This window comes from Bos taurus, chromosome 5 (assembly GCF_002263795.3).
Source record: "Bos taurus isolate L1 Dominette 01449 registration number 42190680 breed Hereford chromosome 5, ARS-UCD2.0, whole genome shotgun sequence".
Lineage (NCBI taxonomy): Eukaryota > Metazoa > Chordata > Mammalia > Artiodactyla > Bovidae > Bos > Bos taurus.
In genome coordinates, this window is record NC_037332.1 from 99902530 (window position 1) to 99915928 (window position 13399).

At 37.9% G+C, this 13399-nt stretch overlaps 1 protein-coding gene across 2 annotated transcripts; it reads right to left on the bottom strand.

Moving 5' to 3' along the window:
• Positions 1–2725: 2725 nt before the first annotated feature.
• On the bottom strand, positions 2726–11990 carry CLEC1B (C-type lectin domain family 1 member B). Of its 2 annotated transcripts, none has more exons than XM_059886789.1 (6): positions 11822–11990; positions 10895–10993; positions 9714–9827; positions 9396–9547; positions 5791–5843; positions 2726–2950 (listed from the first exon to the last, which is right to left on the bottom strand). In XM_059886789.1, exons 1-6 carry the CDS (start codon positions 11883–11885, stop codon positions 2806–2808), a joined length of 627 nt encoding a protein of 208 aa, XP_059742772.1. In that variant the 5' UTR covers positions 11886–11990; the 3' UTR covers positions 2726–2805. The 2 variants fall into 2 exon arrangements, with proteins under 2 accessions (XP_059742772.1, NP_001268843.1); NM_001281914.1 differs by having other exon boundaries at positions 2806–2950; positions 5791–5897; positions 11822–11885.
• Between the last annotated feature and the right edge of the window lie 1409 nt (positions 11991–13399).

Here is a 13399-nt window from a genome sequence, read left to right on the forward strand (position 1 = left end):
TGTATTAAGTGGAAGAGTTAGTATGTAAACTAGGTGAGCTGATCACAGAAACTGTGCTACTAAAATCCAAGCTATTCTGACATCTTGTACAAGATACTTTTGGTATGAGTATCAGATAAAAAGAATCTTTGTAGGTATGGCTTGATTGGTTTACATTTTTTAATTATAATTTTTCCATCCACTAAAATATTTTTCTTTACAATTCAGTCATATATAGTGATATAAAATCTGTGCTTTTCCGTTGGGGAGAGATAAAACACTAAATTGCAGAGACATGGCTGATCTTTGGAACTAATAATTTGGTTTTCTCAGTTATTAGTTCCAATTTGTACTTTCTAAATGGACAAGTGAAAATAGGAAAATAATGACATTATGCTCCAAAGCCAAATCTCAAGATATTTAAAGTAGCAGCAGAATCCTTAGTATTTCTGTTTTTCCTCAGTGTCCCTCCCCCTGCCAAATCTGCTTGTTTATTGATTGTTTACAGCAAAACAATCAAGTGTCTTTGGATGTCAGAGTCCAGAGCTATAAAAGTTACACGTATGTGTTGAGTATTAATTATATGCTTGGTACTCTGCTCAATGCTTTACACACTGTATTAAATGATCCTCACATTACTTTATAAGTAGGGTAATAATATTAAACTCATTTCATAGATGAATAAACTGAGTTTTAAAAAGACTAACCAATTTATCAAAAGGCAGATAGGGAATAAGCTATAAAGTAGTGTTTCTCAAGATGTATTAAAGGATATTTGTGTCAGAATCAAGTTGGAACACTTACTAAAAACATAGGACTCTGGGTTATCACAAAGCACCAAGCTGACTTTTCTGTTCCATATAACAGATGAATGAAACTGGATGGGAGGGAGGCTCAAAAGGGAGGGAATCAGTTCAGTTCAGTCGCTCAGTCATGTCCGACTCTTTGCAACCCCATGAATCGCAGCACGCCAGGCCTCCCTGTCCATCACCAACTCCCGGAGTTCACTCAGACTCACGTCCATCGAGTCAGTGATGCCATCCAGCCATCTCATCCTCTGTCGTCCCCGTCTCCTACTGCCCCCAATATATAGCTAATTCACTTCATTGTACAGCAGAAACTAATACCACATTGTAAAGCAATTATACTCCAATAAAACAAAACAAGAAACAGGACTTTTCCTTCTCGGCCTTCCCACTGAGTACCATAACTATTTGTGTTTGAACTTCTGCATGTTTTAACAAGCACCTTAGCTGGGATTTTGAGAATCATGTTCATAAATTTTAATACCACAAATTTAAGAAGAAAGAGTACCTTTAGGGAAGCTGTGAAAAGAAATGAAAATTTTGCCTGTTATCCTGTTAAAGGGTGCCTCTGTCTCCACATATCTATAAATATTGCATGAGTTATTCAGCAAAAACCAAACATAGGACTGTCAGGAAAAGAACTAGATAAAGCATTTGTGCTTGCTGCTCAACTAGCCTGTGAACCTTGCATTTACTCATTTTCAAGCCCCATTTGTTTTCTTGTAAACTTTTTCTTCTCTTGGACAGAAAATTACTGCTATTGAGTCTGACCAGAGGTAGACTTTGAATAGAAATTATATATTTGTATAGTGTTTTACTGATTGCTGTGCTTTTAGGAACTGTCTCAAACAATGAGAAGCAAATATTTTTGTTTTTTATGAGCCAGGAGCTGTGCTTAAAGGCATAGAATAAAAATTAGGAGCAACATTGCGTTTGCTTTCATGGAATCTCTGATATAATTAATGCTCTGAGGTTTTATTTTAGGTTGTAGGACTGTGAGGTATATGATGGGTGTTATCTTATTTTTAAATGTGAGAAAATGAAAGTTAAGAGGCCACATGACTGGTCCATGGTTGTACTTGGGTGATCACGCCATCTAAATTATTCTGATTCCATCCATGTCTCTAGAGACTATCATACAGATCAAAGTAAGTCAGAAAGAGAAAAACAAATATTGTATATTAATGCACATATGTGGAATCTAGAAAAAAAAAGTATAGATGATGTTATTTGCAAAGCAGAGACACAGACGTAGAGAACAAACATATGGACACTAATTGGGGAAATGGGGGGTGGGATGAATTGGAAGATTGGAATTGATGTATTTTCACTATTGATATTACGTATAAAATAGATAACTAATGAGAACCTACTGTATAGCACAGGGAACTCTACTCAGTGCTCTGTGGCTACCTAAATGGGAAGGAAATCCAAAAAAGAGGGAATATATTTATATGTAGAGCTGACTCACTTTGCTGTACAGCAGAAACTAACACAACATTGTAAAGCAACTATACTCCATTAAAAATTAATATAAAAATAAATAATTCTACTGATTCCAAGTTTAGTATACTTTCTCTTACCTTATATTGTCCTTCAAACTTAGACATTTTGCATAGCTTAAGTCACTGAAGCCCTAACTTTTTTGTTTCAATGTAAAATGTATGTATTTATGTCTAAAGATGCAGTGAATCATAGTATTAATATCTTGTGATAATTAGGAATGGAAGACAAGGAGAATGAAAGTTAATGGAAACAGAACAAGTGGGAAACAAATGATGGGTTCACACACTGGCTTCTGGATGTTTAAAGAAGGCACTAACCTGTTCCTCAGTATAAAGGACTATATAAAGAAGGAACTACGTGTTGTTGGTAGGATAGATAATGCAAAGTCATGGATAATGACTCCAAGCAGAAAAAAAGGGAAAAACAGGCAATTCTGTGGCTAGTGGTTCCTTCGCCCAGATCTTTTATTGTCCAATCAAGCGCTTATCCGTGACATTCTGCCCCTGTCTTTGCATTAAAGTAGATGTTCCACCTTTACTACGCCTGCTTTCCTTTCACACATTAAGTAATGTCTATTCTCACAGAAGGTAGGGTGAATGTTTCCGTTATGAAAATAAGCACAGTTCATATTTTCTGTTCCAGTTCCAGAAAGCTTCAACCTGTGAATGGAAAAGATAGAATGAGCTCCTTTGAAAGCTAAATAAACAATCAGCAATCAAACTCTGGGTCTGGGCTTCTTGGATGGCTCAGATGGTAAAGAACCTGCTTGCAATGCAGGAGACCCTGGTTTGATCTCTGGGTTGGGAAGATGTCCCGGAGAAGGAAATGGCAACCCATTCCAGTATTCTTGCCTGGAGAATTCCATGAACAGAGGAGCCTGGCAGACTATGGTTCTTGGGGTCACAAAGAGTCAGACACAACTGAGAGACTAACACTCAGTCAAACTCTGTGTGAAGTAGTCTGTTGAACAAAGTGAAGATAAGAAGTATGAGAGAAAAAAATAAAAAGCAACATTCAGATCTTTGAGGAACTTCCAGCCTGCTTTGGAGTATAAAGTATGTACATGTGAATAACACAATAGCAATTTAATATACTTTAGGATTAAGTAGAAGTGAACAATAGGTACAATAAGAATCCAGAGGAAAAGATGGATGGGGATCTGAAATGATGAGAAAGGCTTTACTTTTTCACCTTTTCATGGAAGATCATGCTTTAGTTCTGTTTTGAAAGAAGGGCAGGATTTAGATAGAGAGAAGCCCTGTCAGACAAGTACCTACACAGGGTGGAAGTGAGCTCAAGGAAAATTAAATCGATTAGTTATTTCTGAAATGAGGATTTATGTTACAGGGTAACAGATATAAGACTGCATTATAATTGCTTGTTCACTTGTCTATATTTCCTGCTACACTACTATAACAAGAGGAAAAAAATGGATATTTATTAATTCATTTGCCAATATCTATGGGATACCTAGGTAGCTCAGTGGTAATAATCCCCCCTTCCAATGCAGAAGACTCAGGAGACTCAGGTTCAATCCCTTGGTCAGGAAGATCCCTGGCAGGAGGAAATAACAATCCACTCCAGTATTCTTGCCTGGAGAATCCCAAGGACAGAGGAGCCTAGTGGGCTACAGTCCATAAGTTCGCAAAGAGTTGGACATGACTAAGTTAGTACAAGCACAAGCACGAGCATGGGATACCTACTACCTGCCAAAGTTGTTCGTGTGCTGCTAATAGAGCGATAAACAAAACACAAGGTCTTTTCCACTGGGGAACTTACATTGTAGTGAGGGAGTTGGTAAGAAGCCAGCAAATAAATAGAAAATCTCAGAGACTGGTAAAAGTAATAATGGAACAGTGTGATGTGATAGACTTGAGTGGACGCGGTGGAGGGAGGCTAGTTTAGTTTGGGTAATTAAAGATGGTTTCATTGAGAAAATGATGTTTAAATGGACTTGAGTGACAAGAGGGAGCCTGCCATGGAGGAGGGCATTCTAGAAGGAAACAGCAAGTACAAAGCCCTAAGACCACTGCTGCTGCTAAGTCGCTTTAGTCGTGTCCGACTCTGTGCGACCCCATAGATGGCAGGTCACCAGGCTCCCCCGTCCCTGGGATTCTCCAGGCAAGAACACTGGAGTGGGTTGCCATTTTCTTTTCCAATGCATGCAAGTGAAAAGTGAAAGTGAAGTCACTCAGTCGTGTCTGACCCTCAGCAACCCCGTGGACTGCAGCCTTCCAGGCTTCTCTGTCCATGGGATTTTCCAGGCAAGAGTACCGGAGTGGGGTGCCATTGCCTTCTCCACCCTAAGACCACAAAGCATGTTTAATTTATTGAAGGAACAGAGGGGTCACCAGTGTACCTGAACTACCGTGAAAAGTCAGCAAGTGATAAATGTAAGGTCCAGATCTATGAAGAAGCTTGCTTGTACTCCTAGTACTCTTGAGTTCTGTCCATAATAAAAATTAATAAGTATCTGTTGAATGAATTAATTAAAAATTAAGTAATGATCAAATTATGCAAGTTTGGGTTGTCAATTTACATTTTAAATGTAGAGACATTGCACAACGTGAACAAAAGGTGACTGGAGATTAGAAAATCATTTTGAGTAACTCAGCATAATTGATCCTTTTCCCTGGATTGTCTGTAGAAGGTTAGAGCCTTTTGACATGGACTTTAGAATCCTCTTGTAATTGATAATGTGCCTGATTCTTGGAGACCTCTGAGGTAAAAAGTGAAAGTCGTTCAGTCATGTCCGGCTCTTTGCGACCTCATGGACTCTATAGTCCATGAATTCTTTAGGCCAGAATACTGGAGTGGGTAGCCTTTCCCTTCTTCAGGGGGTCTTCCCAACCCAAGGATTGAACCCAGGTTTCCCACATTACAGGTGGATTCTTTACCAGCTGAGCCACAAGGGAAGCCCAAGAATACTGGAGTGGGTAGCCTATCCCTTCTCCAGAGGATCTTCCCAACCCAAGAATCAAACCAGGGTCTCCTGCATTGCAGGTGGATTCTTTACCAACTGAGCTATCAGGGAAGCCCCCCTAAGGTAGAAGACAAGGGAAAATGATACTGAAAAGTCAAAAAAAGACTAAAAGTAAGATGTTCCAACCATAAATTATAAGGATGAAAATTTTGTTCTCAAAATAAGTGAAGAGAATCAGATCATGCTACTAAAAAACCAAAACCAAACCAAACACACGTTTAAAATGTTCAATGGTAAAGTTAAGGGTAGAAACAAGTGGGAAAAAAGTATCAGGAGTAAGGGTGGATTACAACTTAGATAAAGAGCAGAGAATGGGAGAGTCGGAAAATAGATTCTAATTGCAAGCACTCTCTTGTTAGGATTAGGGAGTAAGTAACTCAGTCATCACCTTTGTAACACACAGTACAACATAGAGCCACTTCCCAACTTTTAAGTAACTTGTACTCAAGAGCAGAGAAGATCTCAGGAATGAAAATTCCTAGTTGTGCCTTGTGTTCTGAGTGTTCTATGACTTACATAGTTTTGGAAAGAACTGAGCCGTCTTCCCATCTCCAGACGTCACTGGATTTCTGGCGGGACAATCCAATCCAACGAATTAATCCAGTCCTGCTATTGAAATATTGCTATTGCAAATGCAAATAATTATAATGGTCAGAGTGTTTCTACAGTTCTTATAATGGCATAAAGGAAAAACTTCATAATATGACTCTGGAAAAACAATGGATTATATGTCTATATTAATGCTAACTGATTATATTTGATATTTAGAATTATACCAAGTTTACTTGTTTTAGCATAAAAATAGTTGTAGGATACCAGGAAAAACTGTAAACAAGATAGACAATATTCTAATAATCCTATATATTTATCTTCCATCAGTTGAAGGTTAGAATCCCAAATAAAGTACCACATATGAGAAGGAAAATGAAAAATACATTGTTGATGAGATTTTATATTCCCTAGAATTAAGCTCTGCTTGCTTTGGTTTCATTGCTTAGCTTGTCTACAAAATCTTCATATAGAAATATCAATTTCTTTTAGTTGACTGGATAAAAGAGATGTCTTTCTCAAAAGGATTTACAAAGACATACATCTACAATTTTTTACTTTGAAATTATCTCTATTTACTATACTATATGGGCTTCCCTGGTGGCACAGCAGTAAACAATCCACCAGTAATGCAGGAGACAGGGGTTTGATCCCTGGGTTGGGAAGATCCCCTGGAGAAGGAAACAACAACCCACTCCAGTGTTCTTGCCTGGGAAATCCCATAGACAGGAGCCTGGCAGGCTACAGTCCATGGGGTCTCAAAGAGTTGGACATGACTTAGTGACTAAACACAGTAATAATTATTTATTTTGTTCATTGCCTGTTGCTCCAACCGGAATAAAGTTCCATGAAGCTAAGAATTTTTGTAGGTTTTATTAACACACAGGTTCAGGTCCTGGAATTTGTTGAATTAATGGAGGATCAGTCAATCAATCAATCTATCTATGGGTAGCAAAATTAGAAAAAAGTCAAATGTTCACATGCTCGCATACCTCCCAGAAAAAAATAGATGAGAACATGTTCTTGGCAAATAAAAATGGCCTGAGCATCTTGGCAGGAACGTGAAACACAAGATGGCATTCCATCAGGGGGATTTCGTGAGAGTCCCTTATTTCTTAAATGTGAGCTACTTGTCATGTTTCTATTAACTTTTGTTTCTTTAAAATACATCCGCATTATATACTTCACTATAGAATTGACAGATAGATTCTACCTGAAATTCTGCCCAAAATTCAACTATATTCCTCCAAAATCACATTACTTCTTTTAATTGTAGATCTTCAACATGATATTGGCCTATAGTAATAAGACTTGAGAAGACATGTTTAGTCTCTAATTAACCTCCTTGTAATAGAATTGAGATTTTAAGGCACTCTCTTATTTTGTCTGATTTGAAAGAAATTAATTTATCTGAATATCTTCTCTATGAGCCTGAGCCCACAAGAAGAGCAAATATGTGGTACAGCAAGTTAGAATAACAGGACATACAAATGAGCATGAATGTCACTGGGTTAATTTCCTCTTTTCTGGTCAGTTACTGGTTATTTCAGCTCTCAATAAGGTACAAGTCAATTTTGCTGATTAGTCATAGCAGTTCTATAGAAAATGACTTGCCTAAATCTTTGAATTCTATTGAATCTCTGTCTGCATAGAACCCAAATCCTGATCTATTCCAATTTACATTTGATTTAATTTTAATACGCAAAAATGTGAATGAATACTATATTCAAATTGTGGGATAAATACAATAAACAATTTATTCCTTTTAAAGAATATGTGCTTTCATGTATATGTATGGCTGAGTCCCTTCACTGTTCATCTAAAACTACACAACATTGTTTATGGGTTATATCGCAATACAAAATTAAAAGTTTAAAAATATGCATATATATATATATATATGCAAGAGTCTCTTGATTAAGGTGAAAGAGGAGAGTGAAAAAGCTGGTTTAAAACTCATCATTCAAAAAATGAATATCATGGCATCCAGTCTCATCACTTCATGGCATAAAGATGGGGAAATGATAGAAACAGTGAAAGACTATTTTCTTGGGCTCTAAAATCACTGTGGATGGTGACTGCAGCCATGAAATTAAAAGACACTTGCTCCTTGGAAGGAAAGCTATGACAAACCTAGACAGCTTGCTAGTAAGCAAACATTAATTTGCTGACAAAGGTCCATTTAGTCAAAGCTATGGTTTTTCCAGTAGTCGTGTATGGCTGTGAGAGTTGGACCATAAAGAAAACTGAGTACCGAAGAACTGACACTTTTGAACTGTGGTGTTGGAGAAGACTCTTGGGTTCGTTCTACAAGGATATCAAACTAGTCAATCCTAAAGGAAATCAACCCTGCATATTCATTGGAAGGACTGATGCTGAAGCTGAAACTCCAATACTTTGGCCACCTGATGCCAGGAGCTGACTCATTGGAAAAGACCCTGATGCTGGGAAAGATTGAAGGCAGGAAGAGAAGGTGTACAATAGAGGATGAGATGGTTGGATGTTATCACTGACTCAATGGACATGAATTTGAGAAAGCTCTGGGAGATGGTGAAGGATAGGGAAGCCTGGCGTGCTGCAGTCCATGGGGTCGCAAAGAGTTGGACTGTCCGAGTGATTGAACAACAATGTTTTGACAAACTGTTATTGGGTAGAAGGGAAACTTCAGTTCTTGGCTCCTGGCTTGCTTCCAAGATTTACAAAAAGAGAAGCTACATTCAATAAAAAAAGGGAGAATGCAGTAGTGGATGTGAATGTGTTTTGCTTGGAAAGAGCTTTTGTTAAAAGCTGTCAAAGAGGGAAATGTAGAAGAGGAGAAACGTTTTAAAATGTTTTCAACTGTGTCAGTCTCAAACTCCCAATTCCTCCCAAAACACCTCCTTTCCAGACTTGGTATCCATACGTTACATCTGTGTCTCTATTTCTACTTTTCAGATAAGATCAGCTATACCATTTTTCTAAATTCCACATAGCACAGGGAACTCTACTCAATGCACTGTAATGACCTGAATGGGAAAGAAATCCAAAAGCGAGGGAATACATGTATACATAGAGCTGATTCATTTTGCTGTGCAGTAGAAACTAACACACTATTGTAAAGTAAACCAACTCTACTCCAATAAAAATAATTTAAACTATTAATTTAAGTTAATAAAACTATGTCTGGAAGAATCTGTGAAAAGAGAGTTTGCACCATGGTTCATTCAGAGTCAACAACTTAGCAAAAACTGAGAAGGCATGTTATGTTGGGATAACACTGATATTTATATTTCACAATCATATTGAGTTTCTTTATACTTTCAGATTCTTTTTTGAATTCATGAATTGAGTTAAGGAAACTAAGAAATTATCTTAACTTTTGTTATAATACCAGAACTCAAAGTTTCGTTAGTTCTATTTCAGTACTTTCTACTCTCAAAGGTTGTAATTTTTACCTAGCTTGATAAACTTCTCAGATGAGAAAAAACTGGACAACATAGACATGTGAAAAAAAGGAAAATGCTGAAGATTTGTCTCCTTTGAAATTTATCTCCTTATGACTCCCAAGATATTTGACATAGAAATATCCTTACCAGGATGCTCTTGCTGGAGATCTTCACAAGAGTAGCATTTACGTCAATACAGTACTTCTTACTCTCTTCCCATGTCAGGTTGTGCCTGAAGAATCCATAGCAACTGTCTCCATAGTATCGCCAGTGTGTGTCACATGGGTTACACTTATGGCCTTGACGAGAAACCAAGCATAGGATCCCTTTCATTCTGAATTTAGTGTACTTTTTCCTCATCTTCCTTGTTTCCTGCATATCTCAAGATTCTTTACATATAGCATCAAAAAAAAAAAAAATACTCCAGAATTAGGGGAGATGAAGAGGTTACCAAACCATACTTACTTTGCTTTTGTCCTGATAGTTGTATTAAATCTTGGCAGACCTTCTTTACTAACAGTTTCATAGTTCCTGAGAGATTTTCATTCTCAGCTTGTAGGTAGTTTTGCTGCATGACAGCTAGATGGAAACATTAGATAATCATTTGTAATTAGGATTAAAAAGGTGCTGCAAAAAATGTCCTCTCTATGAACTTTAAATTCAGTAGAGTTGTCAATCTATGAAGTATTTACTAGATACATATGAGTAGTGTGTGTGTGTGCTCAGTCACTCAGTTGTGTCCAACTCTTTGCAAACTAATGGACGGTAGCCCACTCAGTTCCTCTGTCCACAGAATTTTCTAGGCAAGAATACTGGAGTGGGTTGTCATTTCCTCCTCCAGGAGATATATGAGTAGATGAGTGCTGAAGAGGGATCAGGGTAAAATGGGTATAAAGAACACATTAAGTACTGTGCAGAATGGCAGCTGAGGGTTCTCCAAAAAAATAATAATAATAATAAGAGAACTGTCAATACTTGAAGGAGATAATCACAAGTAAGAACATGCCGTGATCAAATCATATGCCCAAAGCGGCTGCTTTGACTTTTCCTTGAACACAAACTTCTAAGCGCGTTTCACAGAGGTGAATGACCTCTATTATTATGCTTCCATGTAATACCAGAATATTCATTCTTGTTTTGCTCAAAATACAGTGACATTGAAATCAATCAAAGGTGGTGAATGAAACATTCTAAAATATCTTATGGAAAAATAAACAGTATATGAACAATTTTATACAGATTTGTTATGGTTTATTAGCTCAGTTATGTCCGACTCTTTTGAGATATCATGGATGGCAGCCCACTGGGCCCCTCTATCCATGGAATTTCCCAGGCAAGGATACTGGAGCAGGTTATTATTTTCTTCTCCAGGGGATCTTCCGGACCCAAGGATTGAATCTGAGTCTTCCACATTGTAGGCAGATTCTTTACCATCTGAGCCATCAGAGAAGCCCAATTAATTTAATCTAAAATTTAATTTTAGTCAGAAGGTAAAGGTCAGAATTCTCCCTTACTGAGAGCATCCTGGCCCCTAAGCATAGGATGACTGGTGTGGTGACAAATATACAAATCATGACAATTAGGCTTAGTGACATACACCAGGACACTTAGTTATGTCACATCATTAGGAAAAAGTCAATACTTACACATAAGCCCCAGAGCCACCAGCCCAACAACCATCCCCACGCATAAGACCAGCAGAGTCAAAGCCATCACACGCCACAAAGGGGAGGGAGCAGGTTCCACTGTGGGCATACAATAAAGATGTCAGAGGGCGGGCAGCATGGCATAGCTATGGGACAGCATCACCCCATCCCTGCCCTGTCAGGATTCTCCAAGTGATATAAACTGCTTCTTCCGTCCATCTTGCCTTTGCTCCCATGGTGATCACCAACGGTAAACACAACCCACTCCATTCCCACTCCCACTGGGCTTCTCTCTGAGTCAGAATGTAACTAGTTGTTAAGGTCTTGTGTGTTTGTATTTGTCTTTGTTTTGTGCCCAGCCGTATAAACAATTGTGGTGATAAGGAGCAACTATAGAATCACACTCATTTGCTGACATCTTATAAAATGGAATTTCTGAATGTTCTCTTCTCTTATCCCCTAGATTTCTATTCCCTCCACATTTAACTCTGTAAACCTTAATATAATGTGCCCTACTTGTATCCTTTGTTGTTTATGTGAAGTGTGTAGTGTTAGTCACTCAGTTGTGTCCAACTTTAAGGATGGTAGCCCACCAGGCTCTTCTGTCCATGGAATTCTCCAGGCAAGAATACTGGAGTGGGTTGTCAGGCCCTCCTCCAGGGGATCTTCCCAACCCAGGGACTGAACCTGGATCTCCCACATTAAAGGCAGACTTGACCAACTGAGTCAAGGCAAGACCTATGTGGTTTATATTCTAAGTAAATCTATCTGAGTTTATGCAGATACCACTTAAATGCTGTTGGGAAAAAAAGGTCATTCAGGAAAAGAAAACAAAACTATACATGCTATCACTAGTAGAAAAAAGGACTCTAGGGTAGAACAATTTCAATAGTTCATTTGCAAGTTGCTGGCTCTGGGTGTTCTTACCTGAAGTCAGAGCTGGTTTTTGAGTTTTAATATTTAAGGTAACATATCCATCTTCATCCTGCATGGCTTTCCTTGGGCTGCAAGTGAGTTCAGTGTTCAGTGGCTTCACAAAATTTGTCCACTCTGATCATTTCAATGTCTACCCGCCTGTGATTCTCCTCTGTTTGCTAAGTTGGAGCCACATGAGTTGGGGCACATGTTTTTTTGTTTTTTGTTTCTTTCCAGGAAGCCCTTTGATAGCTTCTCAGAGATACATGGACCTTGAACACAAAAACACTAAAATAATAACTTGTGGTAAAGGAGTAGATATGGCATTTGTTTCCTGTTTCCTTAGCTTCCATTCTGAATCTTCCATCATGTATATCCTTTCCAAGAACAAAAGTTCATGTGTCATCTTAACCTCAGCAGAGTGCAAATCATGTTGTTTAAGCAGACTGGCTTCTGATGAAAATTCATAAATAAAATATCATCAGATAAAGAGTTTATCTCTCTGTGATAAATGAGTCTGATATAATTTGATCTAAGAAGAGCTATATTCGATGTTCCATGGTCTTGTGTTAGAATTTCTAATTATGGCCTAGAATTCTTCTGAATTATTGCATCTTTTTCATGTCAAAGTTTTTAAAAAATCAGGAAATTCACATGAGGCAGGATTTATATGGGTTAGGTTTATGCATCAAAGGAAAAAAATCTAATACAGTGAAATAAAACAAAATTGATATATTGTCTTTTAGTAATGTTTTCACTTTAAACCAGGATTCCCTGGTAGCTCAGATGGTGGGGGAAAAAAAAAATCTGCCTGCAATGCTGGAGACCCAGGTTTGATTCCCTGGGTTGGGAAGATACTGGGAGAAGGGAATGGCAGCCCACTCCAGTATTCCTGCCTAGAGAATCCCACTGACAGACCATGGGGTCTCAAAGAGTCGGACACGACTGAGAGACTATCACACTTTCACTTTAAATTGCCAGTAATGATAACTTTAACCACAGGTTGAGTGTCTCTTGCTTGGATCTATGTTCCATGAGAATATATTTGCCTTTATTTGTATCTATCAAGTGTGGTTTTGTGGTGTTAGAAGTATGCTGGGTGAGTACAGACTCTCAGGGTCAAAGGAGGCCTGATAACATTAGTCTTAATTCTACTTCCTCTCTCTACATACCCCATAAATGCAAGCTGAATTACTCAGCAAAAATTAAGCAGAGAACTGCAGGAAAAAGTGGTAGATAAATGCTTTTCTTTTCCCTTCTCCAAAATCCAGAGGTTTGCAGATGTTTCTCAGTCACCCCACAAAGCCTGCCACTGACATTTTATTTCTACTTGCATATTTTTTTCAGTAGGCTCTTGTTTACCTATTTTATGATAGTAGTGTATATATGTTCCATAACTTTTTCATATCTTTTTAAAATTCTTTTCTACTTGAATAATGTTCCTTCTTCTCTTGGCTTAGGAAAGCACAGCTGAAGTTTTTATTCCAAATAGCCTGATGAGTTTTCATTTGGAATAAAAACCTTTGTTTAATATTTTAGAGATGGATTGTTACATAAATTACCTCTTTTTAAAAAGCCTTTATTGAATTT

What these genes read in the sequence shown, in the direction of transcription:
- CLEC1B (NM_001281914.1), bottom strand. Translation starts at nt 11,885, where the DNA reads ATGCAGGATGAAGATGGATATGTTACCTTAAATATTAAAACTCAAAAA. An exon ending in TCTCCAGCAAGAGCATCCTG is followed by an intron (nt 5,898 to 9,395) that starts GTAAGGATATTT and finishes CATTTGCAATAG; the next exon opens with CAATATTTCAATAGCAGGAC. An exon ending in TCAGTTCTTTCCAAAACTAT is followed by an intron (nt 2,951 to 5,790) that starts GTAAGTCATAGA and finishes TTCCATTCACAG; the next exon opens with GTTGAAGCTTTCTGGAACTG.